Raw genomic sequence first — 15,468 nt, 5'->3', positions numbered from 1 at the left:
GTTTTGGGGGTTTTTTTGGTATTTTTTATCACACCTCATAAAACATTGAAGAACTGCTTCTGAAAGTGGCAAGAATGATGTGATAAGTATTTTGAGGAGGATTAATAGCAATATGTCTTGTATTGCAATAAAATTTTTTATTTAAACACACATCCTTTTTAGTCAGCCTTTGTACAATTACAACATAGGCTAAGGGCATGAATTTTAGGTGAGACTACTGCAATTTATGAAAAGAAAGGGATTTCATGGAGATTGAAGAGTGAAATGATAAATTATGTTCTAGGATGATCCTGAGCAAGGCAGTGAGGATGGAACTAGTCATGGCTCCCATCTCCCAACACCCACCACGGCTGATTCAGAAATCTCATCCTATTCTCCAACTGCTAGGACTGATCTGCCTTGCTCTCAATTTCATCCTTCCCTGTTTTACCCAGGAACACTTATGTTGTACATTTCTTTGCACCTTGAAAAGAGAATAAAGTATTCCAATCCTAATAAACCCAATAGGAAATATTAGTAGCCCTTGTCTTGTAGAACACCTCTGATTTGAAAAGAACAAACCCTTAACTCATAAGAAGGCACCTCTGATGTTAGCTCTCAGTCACTAAGACTGCCTAGTCTGGGAATGTTGTTCTGTGAGGGTGGAGTTGGTGCAGCTGCGAGGTTTTCTCAGGAACTCATGTATCACTAGAGTTAATCATGACCACACTGAGCCTCCAGCCTTGGAGCTGTCACGGCTCATTCTTTGGATGGATTTTCTTCCTTCTGAGGCCTGTGAGCCTGCGGACCATCCTCTTCTCATGACTAATAAGCTTTGATCTAGTGGCATGCTGGAGAGAGCTGTTTGGGCATCACACATGCCGGATAGTGTGCTTTTACGCATGATGAACAATTGATCTTATAAAGGGTCTTACTGAGGCAAGCAGAAGAGCCAGGATTGACTCAAGCAACAGGCAGACAGGAAATGTGCAGGCAATGGTTGCATAAAATGAGATAAATGATACACACCTCTAAAGGCTCTGACAAAAATACCCTTGTGGGAATGGACATTTGACTATCTACTTCTCTTCTTTGCTATTAAAGAATGTGAGGTGGTAAGTGGTGGATAAACTTATGTTTAAATTCAGATCTTCAAAGATGATACATACTAAAAGAAAATGGGATTGTAGATAATTGCCATTCTTGAAAAAGTTCAGATTTTAATGTTATTGTATTTTGAAGGAGTGATTTTTTTAAAAAACGTTTTACATCTGCTTAAGATAAGGGCAATACCTTAAGCAGATATATCAACTGGAATCCTAGATCCATAAAAAGGTGTGTGTAGGTCACATGTTCTGGACTCTGGTAGGGAAAAGCCTTGAAATTCTGTTGCATTATGACATTTGGGGATTTTTGAACTCTTGTTTCTAAGTTACACAGCATAGCACTATTATGAATCATCCATTAAAGTAAAGATGCCTCAGGGACCACCAATTTAGCAGAAAACAATCTGTTGTCCACTAATTCTGATTGCTATTATTTTTTCTGTTCTTAAGCTTTTATAAAATTCAAACTATACTGGTTGTACTATGGCTCAAAAAAGATAAAAGAAATAATTAATTTTTCTCTTACTTGGCAACAAATAAGCTTAATGAAATTTATAAACAAGATCTCTTCTTAATTAATTGAATAGAGTAAGGTGGCTTTGGGAGGAGGATAGAAAGATAATGATATTGGTTTTGGCTACTATTTCATCCTAAACTACTTGTCCCTGTGGTTTTCTAATGGCTGGAAAATATCTAGATGTAAAATGTAGTACAAAATGTGGTCAGTACATTCTTCAAATACCTGATATATGCATGCAATCTTTTTAATCCAGTGACATTTTACCAGACTCAGCTTGTGCATTTCCCAGGTTTTCTTGATGACCACTGCTATTGTGACCTCAATCCAAATACTTCATTTCATCCTTTCCTGGGGCACAGCTTCTATAGTGCCATCATAGCAGCAGGATACTGTTCCCAAAGTCTGCCAAAGTTGGACCCAACCAACCAGAGCCCTACACCTTTGGCTTGCTTGGTAAGTTCCTGGAGTAGCAAGTAACATAAACCAGAAGTGTGAGTGAGTTGTTGTTGGGAAATTTGTGGCCAGTGAGGCACAGGAGACAGAAGGCAGCTGGCAAATTCCATGCCCTTCCTCCTGAACCCCACTAGAGGTTGCCAAGACACCTTTCCTATGGCCTCTTTAGAGATGTCTCCTGTGTCAGAGCACCAGTTCTGGGTTTCTGTGAAGCCTTGGCTTGACTGGTGATGCATCTCCTTCTTTGTCTTTATGTCACTCTTACTGTTGGGCAATTGCAACTTCTATGAACATGTTCACATAGAAGCTTTGCCTCAGACTCTGGTTGCTAGGGCTAAGATATTCTGTGCTCACCTCCAGTTTGACTTAAATACAACTATTTTCTTCCAGAGTTACCAACTTATGTCACTGGGTTTCCTAAAGATGGGAATGGAGAAGACAGCTGGCCCATGGTATTAGGGCAAGAATAATTTCAGTCCATGGGATATTTAGATCTTAAAACTCAGTATATTTGGTAGCATGATAACTTTAAGTTCTGGAACTGATGTGGTAACTTGAAGAAAATAAGTGTGCTGTTCTCTTCCAGTAGGCAATAGACCCTTTCCTTTGAGATCAGTTGAAAGTTGTTTTCTCCTTCTACATACCAAGAGCAGAAGTTTCTACTTAGAGATGCATGGTGGGAGGCTGGTGAATTGGGATGGAATCAGGTATAAACCTGTCTACTCTTCTTCCCAAGTGCCTATGCTTTATCAAGAAGTACAGTTCCAATTTCAATAGAGTAAACATCAATAGATATAATCCACATAAATAGAAGTACTTTGAAATTCTCAATAATTTTTCAGAGTATAAAAGGATCCTGAGACCAATAGATTAGTAGATAACTCCACAGGTTAGTGTACTATCTGGAACAAATGAAAGTTCTGTAGTAGATCCCTCTGGTAGCTATGTCATAGCCACTTAGCAAACCTTTGCTAGCCACTGTTTTATGATGCTTTGCAATTTGCAAATAGCTGGTAAAGAGGTAGATATGCTGAGTCACCATGTATTGCTCTGCTCATAAATACTATCTCTAATAAAAAGGGAAGTTATCATTTTGATAGCTTATATGTCAAAATTTGTATTTTTAATCTCTGCTACCATAAGAGTTTATTGTTCTTGATGCACCAGTATAAATGTATCACCTTTGAGCTCCATGGCACCCTGAGCTGGAAAGCATACATCCTTCATCTACATGGAAAACTTGGTGTTTAGGGAGCAATGTAGGGATATGTTACTCAGATTGGGATTTGGGACTCCACTTCTATTGATGGAAATAATTTATAAATTAGATATTTTAGATACAATTTTTTTTCTTAGCCAGGTATGGTGGGACATGACTATAATACTAGTCCTTGGGAGGCTGAGGCAGGAGAATTGCCAGGCTGGTCTGCGAAATGAGTTCAAGGCCAGCCTACACTACACAGCAACACTGTCTCAAAAAAAAAAATTTCTCCCCCTAGTAAAAAGAGTTATCCTTCAGTGTTTGATAAGAATAATACCTAATTCTTATTTCTCTTTCATTAAATTTTTATCCACTCATTAGTATAAGTGAAGTATAAAAGGAATAAAGGTATAAAGTGAATATTAAAAAACTATAACAAGACATCCCAAAAGCTGAAATCATTGCTATGTAATCTGGCCAGGCTATTGTCCTCTAAAAATAAATGGTATTAATGTGATTTAGCTTTATAATTTTTAGAAATTATCACAAAAATGTGATATTTTCATTTAATTCAGTTTTATGCTAGAAAGATTAATGTTTGTAGCACATAAGCCTATGAGTTCATGACCTGATTTGATTACCAATTGGAAAATTGTATCATATCTAGAAATTATATTCAATGGAATGTTCAATGAAATTTGATCACTGAATGTTGGTCTTTCTCTCATACACACACACACATCTCCCTTTAAAAAATAATAAAAGTGGGCAAGCAGGCCTGCACAGGATGGTGGTCCCCCACACTGTGAGCAAGCAGGCCCATGCTGGACACACAGTGTCACCTGCAATGCAAGCAGTTTATATACATCTGTATCAATCTAAATTTTAAATTATTTTTGGGAAGATAGATTTTTGTTGCTGGTGGTTGAGATCTAGTGAATCAAGACATCATATCTGAGATCCAAAAGTAATGATTCACACTGTGAGTGCTGAGATTGCTCACAAAGCTCTGTATTAGTCTAGAAGCTCTATTCATTGTCCATTCCAGGAAATAACAACCATAGCAACTGCACATAATGAGTGTCTATCATGTGTCATCTGTTGTGCTGACAGATTTGCATGTGACATCATAGGAAGATGTGACAATAACTTTCTGGGTTAAATACTATTCTTATTTTACAATTGGGAAATCTAAGCAACCGTATATAAATGTTAGGTGCCTTTTAGACAGTTTGCCTGGTATCAAAGAGTAATTTCTGGCACAATTTGATTTGGAATCCACATTTATTTAATTGCAGAACATAAATAAATAATAAAGCCATACAATTTAATTCTAAGAGCTTTCAAGAAATGGGTTGTGTTTGCTTTGCAAGTCATATCATGAGAGACTGCTAAAAATATCATGCTTGAATAACAGGAGAGTAGTTGATGTTTTCTGAATTGAACTTTTTAGATGAACTACTACCGTGGCATCAGTCACCACAATTGCATTTCAGGAAAATAACCAGTTGTCCTATAAAGCTTTGCTAAGAACTTATCCAGGGCTGCCTTTTCTCTCTCGATTTCCCTGAGCCAGATATTTAAAATCTTCTGAAGTTTTTCAACATAAAGCTTGTTTCTCCTCTCCTCTACCAAGTTGGTCATGACAGCCCTCCACATGTTCATGGGGTCTCCAACTTTCAAAGTGTTCCCCTTCAGTATGCGGCCCTTGCCACTCATCTTCAAACTACGTCTGAGGGAGTCTCCAACTTTTGAAGTCTTCCCCTTCGCTGTGCGGCACTTGTTACTCTTTTTCAAACTTGTCAGAGGAGGTTCCAGACAGGACTGAGAGTCATCTTTATTGCTGTACAGTGACTCTTCAGGGGTAAGGAATTCTAAAACCACAGCCCCAAGGGAACAGAGCATCTCAGAATGTTGAGGCTGAGTGATGTCACAGATCCTCCTAGCTCAAACCAGCTATGACCAGAAAAAGGTGTTAAGCTTGAAGATTAAACCATTCTTCAGTGATGAAGTGAACTGATAGAGCAGGTTGGCTCTCAGATGCCTACTACCATCTTATGCTTCTACCCAGGTTGAATGGTAAGGGCTTTTAGGTGTCATAATCAAGAGCAGAATGTTTATGAAAAAAATTAAAAGGTTGAGTCAGTAATTTTAGTTTTAGAATCTATTCATTTCTTTATGTGTTCACTTGAAGTTGAGATTGTATCTTTGTTTAGATTTAAAGCTATTTTAGAACAGAACATTTTCATGAATTATCTAGTTATCATATAACAAAGAACAGGAAAACATACACGTATTTCTTCATCTGCTTCCAAAATAAACAAGAAATATGAACTTAGAACTAATGAGATTATAGAAGTGGGAAGAGTTAAGGTAGATAGGGTGGAGATTGGAAGTTAGGTCAGAGGAATAGGAAAGAGATCACCTCTTTGAGTATACCTTTTAATTTTTCTCATGTTTACAAATGCTAATTTTTCATGTGTTTGAAAATAATTAAATTCAATAAGTGCTAAGGGAGGGTGGTACCCCATACCATTTTATGTGTATTCTAGGATTTAGCAAAGAAGTAAATACATTGTGGATAATGAAACCTATTCTCTGTTGGAGAAAGGGCTACAAATGAAGAAAGTGGGAAGGTCTTTTGGAGCTAGGTTGGAACTAGAGATAATCATATGAATGTGTACTTCTAGGAATCTATATGAACTTATGGTTTTGTGAGTCAGTACAAACCTGTGGTTCCATGAATCCATAGACTTGTTTGGAGGAGCTTCCCCGAAGTGGAGATAAGGACTACTATAAGATTCTTGACTCAGCAGGGAAAAAGAATTTCAGGCCATGGCAGTGTGAAGCACAGAAGGGTTTATTAGGCAGAGTTAGAGAGTGAGGAGGACAGGAGAAGACTCCAGCTGGAGTACCTGGAGGACTCACTCTGGTGCCGGCTTCTGTGTTAGTCAGCTTTCCCACCTCGGGAACACAACACCCAAACCCACAATTGAAAGGAGGATAGGTTTTCTTCCTGGGAGGCAGAGCAGAGGAACAGCACCAGAGAGGAAGGGGCAGGGGGCCAGACTGTGTCCTCCATGACCCACCCAGACACATCCGGAAGTGTGCTTTACTCATCCCCTTAGTGGTTCCCAAGCCCAGCAAGGTGACATAATTGAGATTAACCAGCACAGGCTCAGAATGGGCTGCTCACAAACTCAGGAGGGCAGCTTTGGACATAAGCTAAGTTGAGCCATTATCTCAGTTTTGTTTTCCATAGCTTTGAAGGAATCCATAGGCATTTGGAGCAATTCACTTCCCATGACATAGATGATTGTTCTTACTTGGGAGGGGAGGAAGTACCTAGGTTTCCATGAGGGGCAACTTGCTCCTGCCTGGGGGAGGCAATCTCACCATGAGATGGGCTGCAAGGCTCTGCTTTTCCTGGAACCCAGGCGACTGTATGTTTGGAGACTTTTTGACATCACTCTAGAGGTACCTTGGGGTAAGAATGGATTTGCCTTTTCTTTTTCATTCAGGTCACCCGCCACTGTCCACCGCTCAACCATCTCCTTTTTCACAGGAGAGGGTAGCTCAGAGAGACAGCACCATGCCCAGAGTTCTCAGAACACACTGGCCTCCTGTATTCTCCTGCCTCTTCTCTCCTTCCTGCCCGAATCTAGGTTCCAGAAAGGGAAATGGTTTAGAAGGTTACTGGATAGATGTTGGATCTGGAACTGGATGGTGTGAAAGCTGGAAATTGTCCCTGCAAGCCCTGAAAATTAGTTACTCTTATCTTGACATCCTTAGACACAAAAAGGGATGAGAGTGACCAGATAACTTTAGACTTAATAAACCTTGTTTCCATTTCTTCCTACTCTTTCTTCCATTTTAGTGAGCATCTACCACATCCTTGGCACATCCTTGGTAAGCTTTAGGGATACAACAAAACACAAATTCTGATCTAAAAGTAACAAACCCTTGAGTGTACTTTTTTCAAGAGATAAGAAACCCAGAGGCAGCTAGCTGCACCGTTGGTTTAGCAGTTCAGCAATGTCTGTCTTTTCTGCCATCCCCAGGTGTCATCTACCATTCAGAGATACAAGACGATTGCAGTAGCTCTGAGTGTCAGTCCTCACAGGAGGAAATCCAAAAGCAGGAACAGACTTAAGTGCTCTTCACTGGGCACTCTTTTTATCAGTTAAGGAACTGTTTTTCCACATTTTTATTTCTCCTTGACTCCCTCAAGCTAGTTGCCAGGAGGCTGAGTATGAGTAACTGTCTCAATAGAAGCTGAACATAGATACTAAAAAACTGAATGCCCAAAGGGCAGGCAACCAACAGTGTTTGCCACAAAGGGATATTCATGTGTGATAGCAAAGGCCATGGGAATAGAAGGAGAAAAACAGACAGGATTAGAGAATGGGACAGTGGCAGTATGGTCAATATACCCAGGATGGAGGAGTTAAATCAAGGACTATGATCATATCCAGGTCTCCAAATTCTCAATGAATTTGTGTACATCTGGGAATCTGGGAGATGTCGTGAGATAATAGTGACCATTACAGGTATAATAGGCACCTAAGGAAGGTTATCAGAGTGGCTGAAGACCCATGACCTGTCAGTGGACAGAGAAGAGCCATAATGCTGTTACTGAGTTCCATCCCAAATTTTGAGATCTAGGAAAATGGGCTGATTCTTTTCAAGTGAGAGATCGAGAAGTTAGTATCTCTCATTTCAGTTAGAGGAAGAAAATTTAGAGGTAATGAATTTTACTGTGAAATATGTAGGAACATTTATTTGCAGAGAAAAATGGGAGCTGTGGTTCACAATGGAAGTGGTGGAGAGAACAATATTTTTTTTAAAAGACATGGCTTGGAGGTAGGGAGAGATGGAGGCAGGCAGGAATCTGGGATGAACAAATGGGCAAAAATCAACTTCCTATAAGATTTCTACTCCATACATTGGCAAGATGACAGGAATTCAAGAGAATGGGAAATCAGAGATAAAGAGGAAGATTATTCTTAAACTTAACCAGCTCTATGAGTTATGACTATCTAGTGTCAGGCAAACCAACTTTAATTTTTTTTAGAAAATAGAAGGAATGTTGAAGAGACTCTAAGGTTAAGGCACCCAGGCTTTAGAAAATGACAAGAACTGGAGCCTGGCAAATGTCCCATCTGTTTCTATGGATGTGGGTCTTCTTCCTCTGCTCTTCCAGGCTATTGATAGAACACAGCCACCCATACTTAAGTTTACATGTTGTATTTCCTGCCATCCATTAATGTGCTGACAATTCCAAGTCCTTAGAGAAGGTCTGATTGATCTTCTTTAGGTCAGGTGGGGACTGCTCAACCCAGCTTATGCCTGGGAGTCACTATTGTGTGATATATGTGTGGCTCTAGGGAGCTTAGTGCTGAAATGGGAAAAGAGACAGTTCCAAGAGGAAATGGTATTATGTGCTGTGCAGGCATCTCAGGTGTCTGTTGTAGCACTGAACCCAGATAGGGTTAGCATAGGCTGTAGGGTAACTTGATGTTACCAATTTCTGGTGCCAAACTGGGTCCTTTTTCCTTCTTGAAATTCTGAAACCAACAACAAGCCTGACAACCAACTGAGCAGGAAAGGAGACTTATGTTTGGCCAAGAATAGGAGAAATGGGAGATAAAACCCATGAACCAAATTCTTGACCTGTTGGGGTTTGGGAGCTTATAGATATATGATAAAAGAAATGAGGAGAAGAAAGAAGGCTAATATAAGGGAGGCACATTCACATCTTTTCTGGAAGAGATGGCTAGAATTTTCTTGGAATTTGGGTGCCACATCATCACTTTTTTGGTTTTCTGGTTGTCATGACACTCGCCAATTACTATGGCACTGAAGGGAGAGTTACTGAGCATGCAGATGGGATTATAGTGAAGTTAGACATTCTCTGGCAGGCTCTCTGGCAAGCATCTTAGACTCAGCCAATTTTGGTGAGCCCACCAACCTCTGGCCCTCAGGGATCCTGATCTCAAAGTCAAGATTAGGGCAAGAAACTCAGCTAGGTCAAGTAGGCAGAACAAGATTCAGGCAGGGAACACTGGCACAGCTCTGCCCTGGAGGAGTCTCTGGAGGTGCCTGAGGTAAGCAGTGAGATTTGAGGCTACCCCAGCCCTGTGTGAGATTTCACATTGCCTCCATTTGTACCAGGGGCCTGGAAGTAGAACGTTGCAGGGCAAGCCCAGCTTCCAGGAGTTTGTCAGAATTGTCACCCAGAGAAAGATATTTTTCTGAGAGGGGTTGTGGAGAGGTAGGAAGAAAGAAGGGAAGAACCACTTGAACATCAAGAGCAGAGCTGACATTGATTCCTTACAAGGACCTTCTCACGGGGTGGTACTGCTCCTGTCAGGATAGCACCTGTGGGTCTCAACATAATCAGCACAAAATATACAAAATGCAGAATACAGTTTTTTGGAAGTGGCCGACAGCTGACTTCATAAATTGGAAGATATCTTTTAGTAAATATTATAGAAGATATCTTTTGACTTTTAAAAACATAAACATGTTTTAAGGCCCAGCCATCTAGGTCTGGTAAGGCAGCATGAATCCATAGGAAGAACCCTGGTTTTGAAATGAATACGCTAGACATGGATTTCTAGCTGAGTTAATTCAGGCAAACTCTTACTCATTTTTTAATGAAGAAGGAAGTTAACAGCAGATAGATTAAGATATCTTTAATTTATGACTTTAAAATGAGGATCAACTGAATTGGCATACCAGTAGATGGAAACAGCAGAACCCAATAAAAATGTTAATAAACCCAGAAATTGGAGAACACATGTTCATACAATGGGCCAAAGGGGAAGACTGTTACTTTAGCTAATAGTTACTACAAGTGAATGTCCTGAGGGATGGGGGAATAATGCTGGATGTGACCACTGAAAGTGCAGGGCTAGATATCAGCTTGGAAATTTTCCCTTATAATTATATAGTAGGCCTCTTTGCAGGACTTTTTGAGATATCAAAACAAGTAGAAACATTTGCAAACATGTATGGTATACATAGGATCAATTTGTTTAGGAGTCTAAGAACCTCACAAAGCAGACCATTGGTGTGGGTATAAAGAATTCTGTTTCAAAGATTTGGCTAATAGGGGATGAGGAGGTGGTGGTAGAGGGGTAAAAAGAAGAAAAACTCTTATTCAATGTCCTTGGGCCAGTTGTACTCAGAGAACTGTGGTGATGTTCTAGAAATGAGTGCTTAGGGCCTTTTTGTTTGGGCATATATCTGTTTGATCTAGAGTCAGCATGGTAACAACAGGAACATCTAAGAACAAACAGGCTTATAGCCTGCAAGATAGAACTTTGCATCGGGAAATGTGCTGGCTACTTCCAGCTCTGCTAGGAGCTAGTTGGACTTCTTCAGATAAGTCCCTTGAGGCCTCTCAGGGTCAAGCACCAGCATTTATTAAAATTTCAATTTATATTTATAGTCAAGGACCTCAGGATCCTTGTTAAGAGAGGGAATGGTTGAACCAGATAGAGTATAAACTGTCCTAAAGCCAACAGAGCATGTGTAGTTCTCTGATTAGTCCACTGGCCAGAAATACAGTGTGTGTGTGGGCGGGGGAGCTGTTGTCTCAAGCAAGTCCCAGAGTAACATAGAGCTTTTCTAGCAGGACTCCTAGGGCACTCTCACCTTTTACCTTAGCTCTTTCTAACACACCAAGCAGCGAGGAAATGGTGTACACACTGGGATGACCTATCCAAAGGACTGAGGTGGGCTTTTGAGTGCAGTCTTGCATTAAAAAGGAGGAAAAGGCAGGAAGGAACAAGACAGGAGGAGAACTGGGAGAAAGGATAATATGTTTAGAATAAAGGCTTTAAAATCCACTGTGAGCCAAAAGGGGAATCCCACTCTTTTTGCATGAACCTAGTTCCTCTTCTACATATTTGGAAGGATGGTATAATTAGATTAGGAGACAGAGCAGCTTCAAGGCATCTGGAAGTCCCCACTTGCTCCCATTTCAAAAGGAGGCTCTTAATTTGGTTCAGGGTCCTGACCACAAATGTGCTGACTTGGGCCTTGGGTGACTCCTGTCTGCCAGCAGGAATGGGACTCTTGGAGGTAGTGCTTACCAGGAAGCCCAATTTACTTTCTGGTAAGGAAAACAAAAAGGGAATGACCCTAAATTTTGGACTATACAAATATGCCCAGATGACAGTCTGTCAACTGCTGATTGCACATATTTCTGCCTCAATCATTGCCACCTCTTCCCCAATCAAGGGGGCTGCATCCTCATCAAAAAGAACACATGTTAAATACCAGAAATCAGATGCAATGAGAGTCAGACCAAAAGCTTCTTAAAAGAAACTTGATGAATTATGATCTAAATATTCAAGATTGCATTAACTTCACATAGCTATAGTTTTTATCCCTATATTGTCACCATAGATGTTGACTATATGCCCAGAAACTTATGGAGAACAGCAAATGCGCAAATGTGTTTCTTATTTATCCATTAGGGAGTTAGAATTAGTTTCACAGAGCAGGAAAGTCTGTGGAGGAAATCAATTGGCAGCACCAAGGCAACCTGGAGAGGCTTCCAGTAGCTGGTACATGGACTCATCCAGGTAGGAGAGGGATCATCCAGGAATAAGTGTATTTACCTAATATAATAAAGACAAAAACCACTGTCTTAACTGATAGAAATTGGTTTGTCACCCAAAATGATATTATCTTTTCCTAAGTGACAAAGGTATAAGTACCCCCAAAATATTAAACTGTAGAAAGGATAACAAGAGTTGTTGATTTCCCACTGGGGCAGCTGTTATCAGACTTCTTCCCCTGCATTCTTGATTGCTTTTTATTGAGGGTGGTCCTTCTGTCTTGCCTCTAGAAACATCATGTTTATGAACCATCTTGATTGATCATGGTAGATGAGGCCTCCCTGGCAGTGATATGAACTTGCAGCCCATTACGTCCACCTTGTTCTAAGGATTCTTGATCTCTGCTAAGGATGTGGAGTGGGTGGCTGTTACTCTCTCTTCCTCATCTCTCCTTGTCCTTCTCAAATGTATAGGATGCTGTACCATCTGGAGCTTCCTCTTCTACTTGTATCTATTCCTGTTGGTTTTAACAATCAGTTAATGCATGACGAGAGGATATCACTACTCATTGCCACAGAGCTAGTGAGCAATTCAAATTCAGAATCCTATCTCTAGGGCCTGCTTTCTCTGCTGTCTTAGTTTGGGTTCCCTAGAAACTGACCTAAGATGAGAATTCTTAAATACTTAATTGGATGAGTGCATGAGTGCTCTTGGCAGAAGAGAAATGCAGGAAGATAGAACAGCCAAAAAAAAGAAAGAAAGAAAGAAAGAAAAGTGTAAGCAAGATGTAATCTCTGCAATCTTCTTCCCGAAGGAATTCTGAAGCACAGCTTGTACCCTACAACTAACTGCACATTGAGGCAAGGACATCAGCCTTTTTGGCCCAATCCAATCACTTGGCCAAAGCCTGACCTGGGTGTGGGGGAGCAGGGGAGGGGACAAAGTAACCACCCTAGGTTTCTGTTTGCCCAGAGATAATCCTTTGGAGAAAAAAATCAGCTGTGGACTCTGATTAGCTAACATTCACAGCATCTGGGGATGGCAAAGAGTATCTGGGCCACAAGAAGATCTCCTGTACCCCTTGAAGAAGTGGTCTGTTAAACCAAAATTGGAAGTTTCTATTATAACTGAACTGCTAGAAATACTACCATGTGATGAGTCAGAAGCCTTATTTGGGTTTAAGTTCTGCCATTAACTGGAGAACTTTGACCATATTGTGTCTCTGTTTTCTAAATCTGTATAATTAAAAATGAAAGTAAAACAACTCAGTTTTACCTGTGATTTCTAACCTCATTGCTCATGGTAAGCAGGATGGTTGATCTATAACAGGACAATTATTAAGACTCTCACCCATAGTGAATGGGGCTGAGATACATTGGTTGATGAAATTTATACAGCTATCAGGGAAATCATAATTTAAGGGCCATAAAGCTGGTTGGTTATTGTTAAGTGAGTCTGATGCTCTCAAGAAAATAGCAGGTTCAGGTCAGCTAGCTACCAACTCAGTCACAACATGAAAGCTAGAGGGTCTTTACAGCAGGATTTAAAGTTGCTTCCTACAGCTTCAGGGAATATTGTGCTGAAAATCAAGCCCAGGACCTTATTGTTGAAGAGCAAAATTATAACCAAGGCTGAATTTATATCCTAACAGATATCTTCTGTTAAAATCTGGCCCTATGAGTAAAGACCTATTATAGTAATATCTGGAAGGATGCACTTAAGAACTCTAAATGTCCAGATTCCTCTGAACACTCTGAGGATGGCAGAAATGGCCCCCGTGGTCCCTTACTAGAGGATAACAGCGCTTCTCTCCCCCTGCCCATACTACCTGGGAACATGCATAGGTTTCACCTGAGGCACATGTCTTGCATGATGGTGTCTGCCCTTCTGAATATATAATCCCAACTCTCCTCTTGGCTTTTAGACCATTCATAAGGATCAAGACTCAGCATAGCCCAATTAAGAATATACCATCTATGCTTTTTTTTTAACCAGGGTAAATATTTTATTTTTATTTTTCCCCCTATTAAGTTTATTGGTACATTTTAGGTATAAAATACATTTATATACATCACTGGGATCTTGTACCATTACATGAGTATCTTGGTTCTTTTTTTTTCCCCTTCCCCTGCCCTCCCTTCACCCCCTCCACACTTCCCTATTTGCAAAGATTTTGTTTCCATTTTTTTCCTTTTCTCATATTTTTTCTTTTCCCTTCTTTCCTTTCCCCTACCCTTCCCACTTCCCCTGATGCTTTAGACCTTTACATCCTATTACACAATATCAATTATACATTTTTAAAATTACAATATCAAGGTCTAGGAGACATTACCACAGATTTTACAGAATTTAAAAGGATATAGAAAGCATATTTCAAAAATCTGTTTTGAAATAAATTTGACAACTTCTAAGAAGTACCTTGGAAGACAAATTAATGAAACTAACTCTGGAGGACATATAAAATTTGAATAGCACCTATTAAAGAAAGTATATTCCTAGCTTGAAAACCTACCTATATGACAAGAACAGGCTCGTATACATTTTAACTGATAAATTATATCAAACATATAAAGCAGAAAAAAGAAGGAACACTTCTCCCCACATTTTAGGAAATCAACATTGTGCTAATCCTACAACTGGATAAAGATAATAGAAGAAAAAAGTATGAACATAGATAGAAATTTGTTTAACAAAGCAAACTATTAGAAGTCAGATCTGGCAGTATGTAGAAAGTGGTTTTATTATAGGGATGGCAGTGTTGGTTCAGCATTGAAAGATCCACCCCCAAAAGTCATCATTTTAACAGAGGAAAGGAAAAAGCCATATGATCCTGTCACTAGTTGGAAAAAAGTAATGGACTAAATTCCACAGCTGTTCATGGTAAAAGCTATCAGGACACTAGAAGTAGAACAGAACCTTCTCAACAGATTAAAGACATGTACTCCATACCTTCAGAAAAAAATGCCTTATATGAATGGAGAAGATGCAATGCTTTCTCCTTTAGGTGGGGAACAAGAGCAGCTATGCCTACTCTTCATCTGTCCATTAAACTTTGAAACATAGGCCCAAACCAAAATAGTCTGGCAATAAAGTAACACAATTAGGATAGGATTGGCAAGGTAGAAGCAAAATCTTTATATGTAGATGAAATGATCATCAACAGAGAAAATACTAAGAAATCTCTAGGAGCCCCTAGAACTTGTATTTGAATTTAGCAGGATTAGAAAATACAAGGTATATATAAAAATTCAGGTCCATGTATACTTGCTATAAATGAAGAATTGGATATTGAAATTTAAAAGCTATGTAGGAGTACAAAGGACCTAGAAAAGTTAAAAAAAAAAAAACAATGTTGGAAGATGTTAGTACCTAATTTTAAGACTTCCTTTAAAGCTACAGTAATCAAGGCAGTGTTGGTGTAAGGAAAGACATGTAGATCATTGGAATAAAACAGAGAATCTAGAAATAGAACTACACATATATGGTCCACTGAGTTTTGAAAGATTATTTAACATTAACATTTTATAGAATATAAACTCAATTCAAGAGCTGAGGAAAAGATAGTGTTTTCAGCAAATGGCACTAGAACACCTGTTATCCATATATAAAAAATTAATCTCAACCTTTTATTTCCAT

The 15,468-nt window shown here is 39.5% G+C and overlaps 1 protein-coding gene across 1 annotated transcript; it reads right to left on the bottom strand.

Moving 5' to 3' along the window:
* Nucleotides 1–4,295: 4,295 nt before the first annotated feature.
* On the bottom strand, nt 4,296–5,334 carry LOC147827144 (uncharacterized). Its single transcript, XM_087215874.1, has one exon. It carries the CDS (start codon nt 5,162–5,164, stop codon nt 4,736–4,738), a length of 429 nt encoding a protein of 142 aa, XP_087072000.1. The 5' UTR covers nt 5,165–5,334; the 3' UTR covers nt 4,296–4,735.
* Between the last annotated feature and the right edge of the window lie 10,134 nt (nt 5,335–15,468).

The sequence above is a fragment of the Heterocephalus glaber genome, unplaced genomic scaffold (genome assembly GCF_053883595.1).
Source record: "Heterocephalus glaber isolate CG9 unplaced genomic scaffold, H.glaber_assembly_v1.0 deba00001454, whole genome shotgun sequence".
NCBI lineage: Eukaryota > Metazoa > Chordata > Mammalia > Rodentia > Bathyergidae > Heterocephalus > Heterocephalus glaber.
Note: the sequence above shows the minus strand (reverse complement) of the source record. Positions and strands in the feature narration are given on the sequence as shown.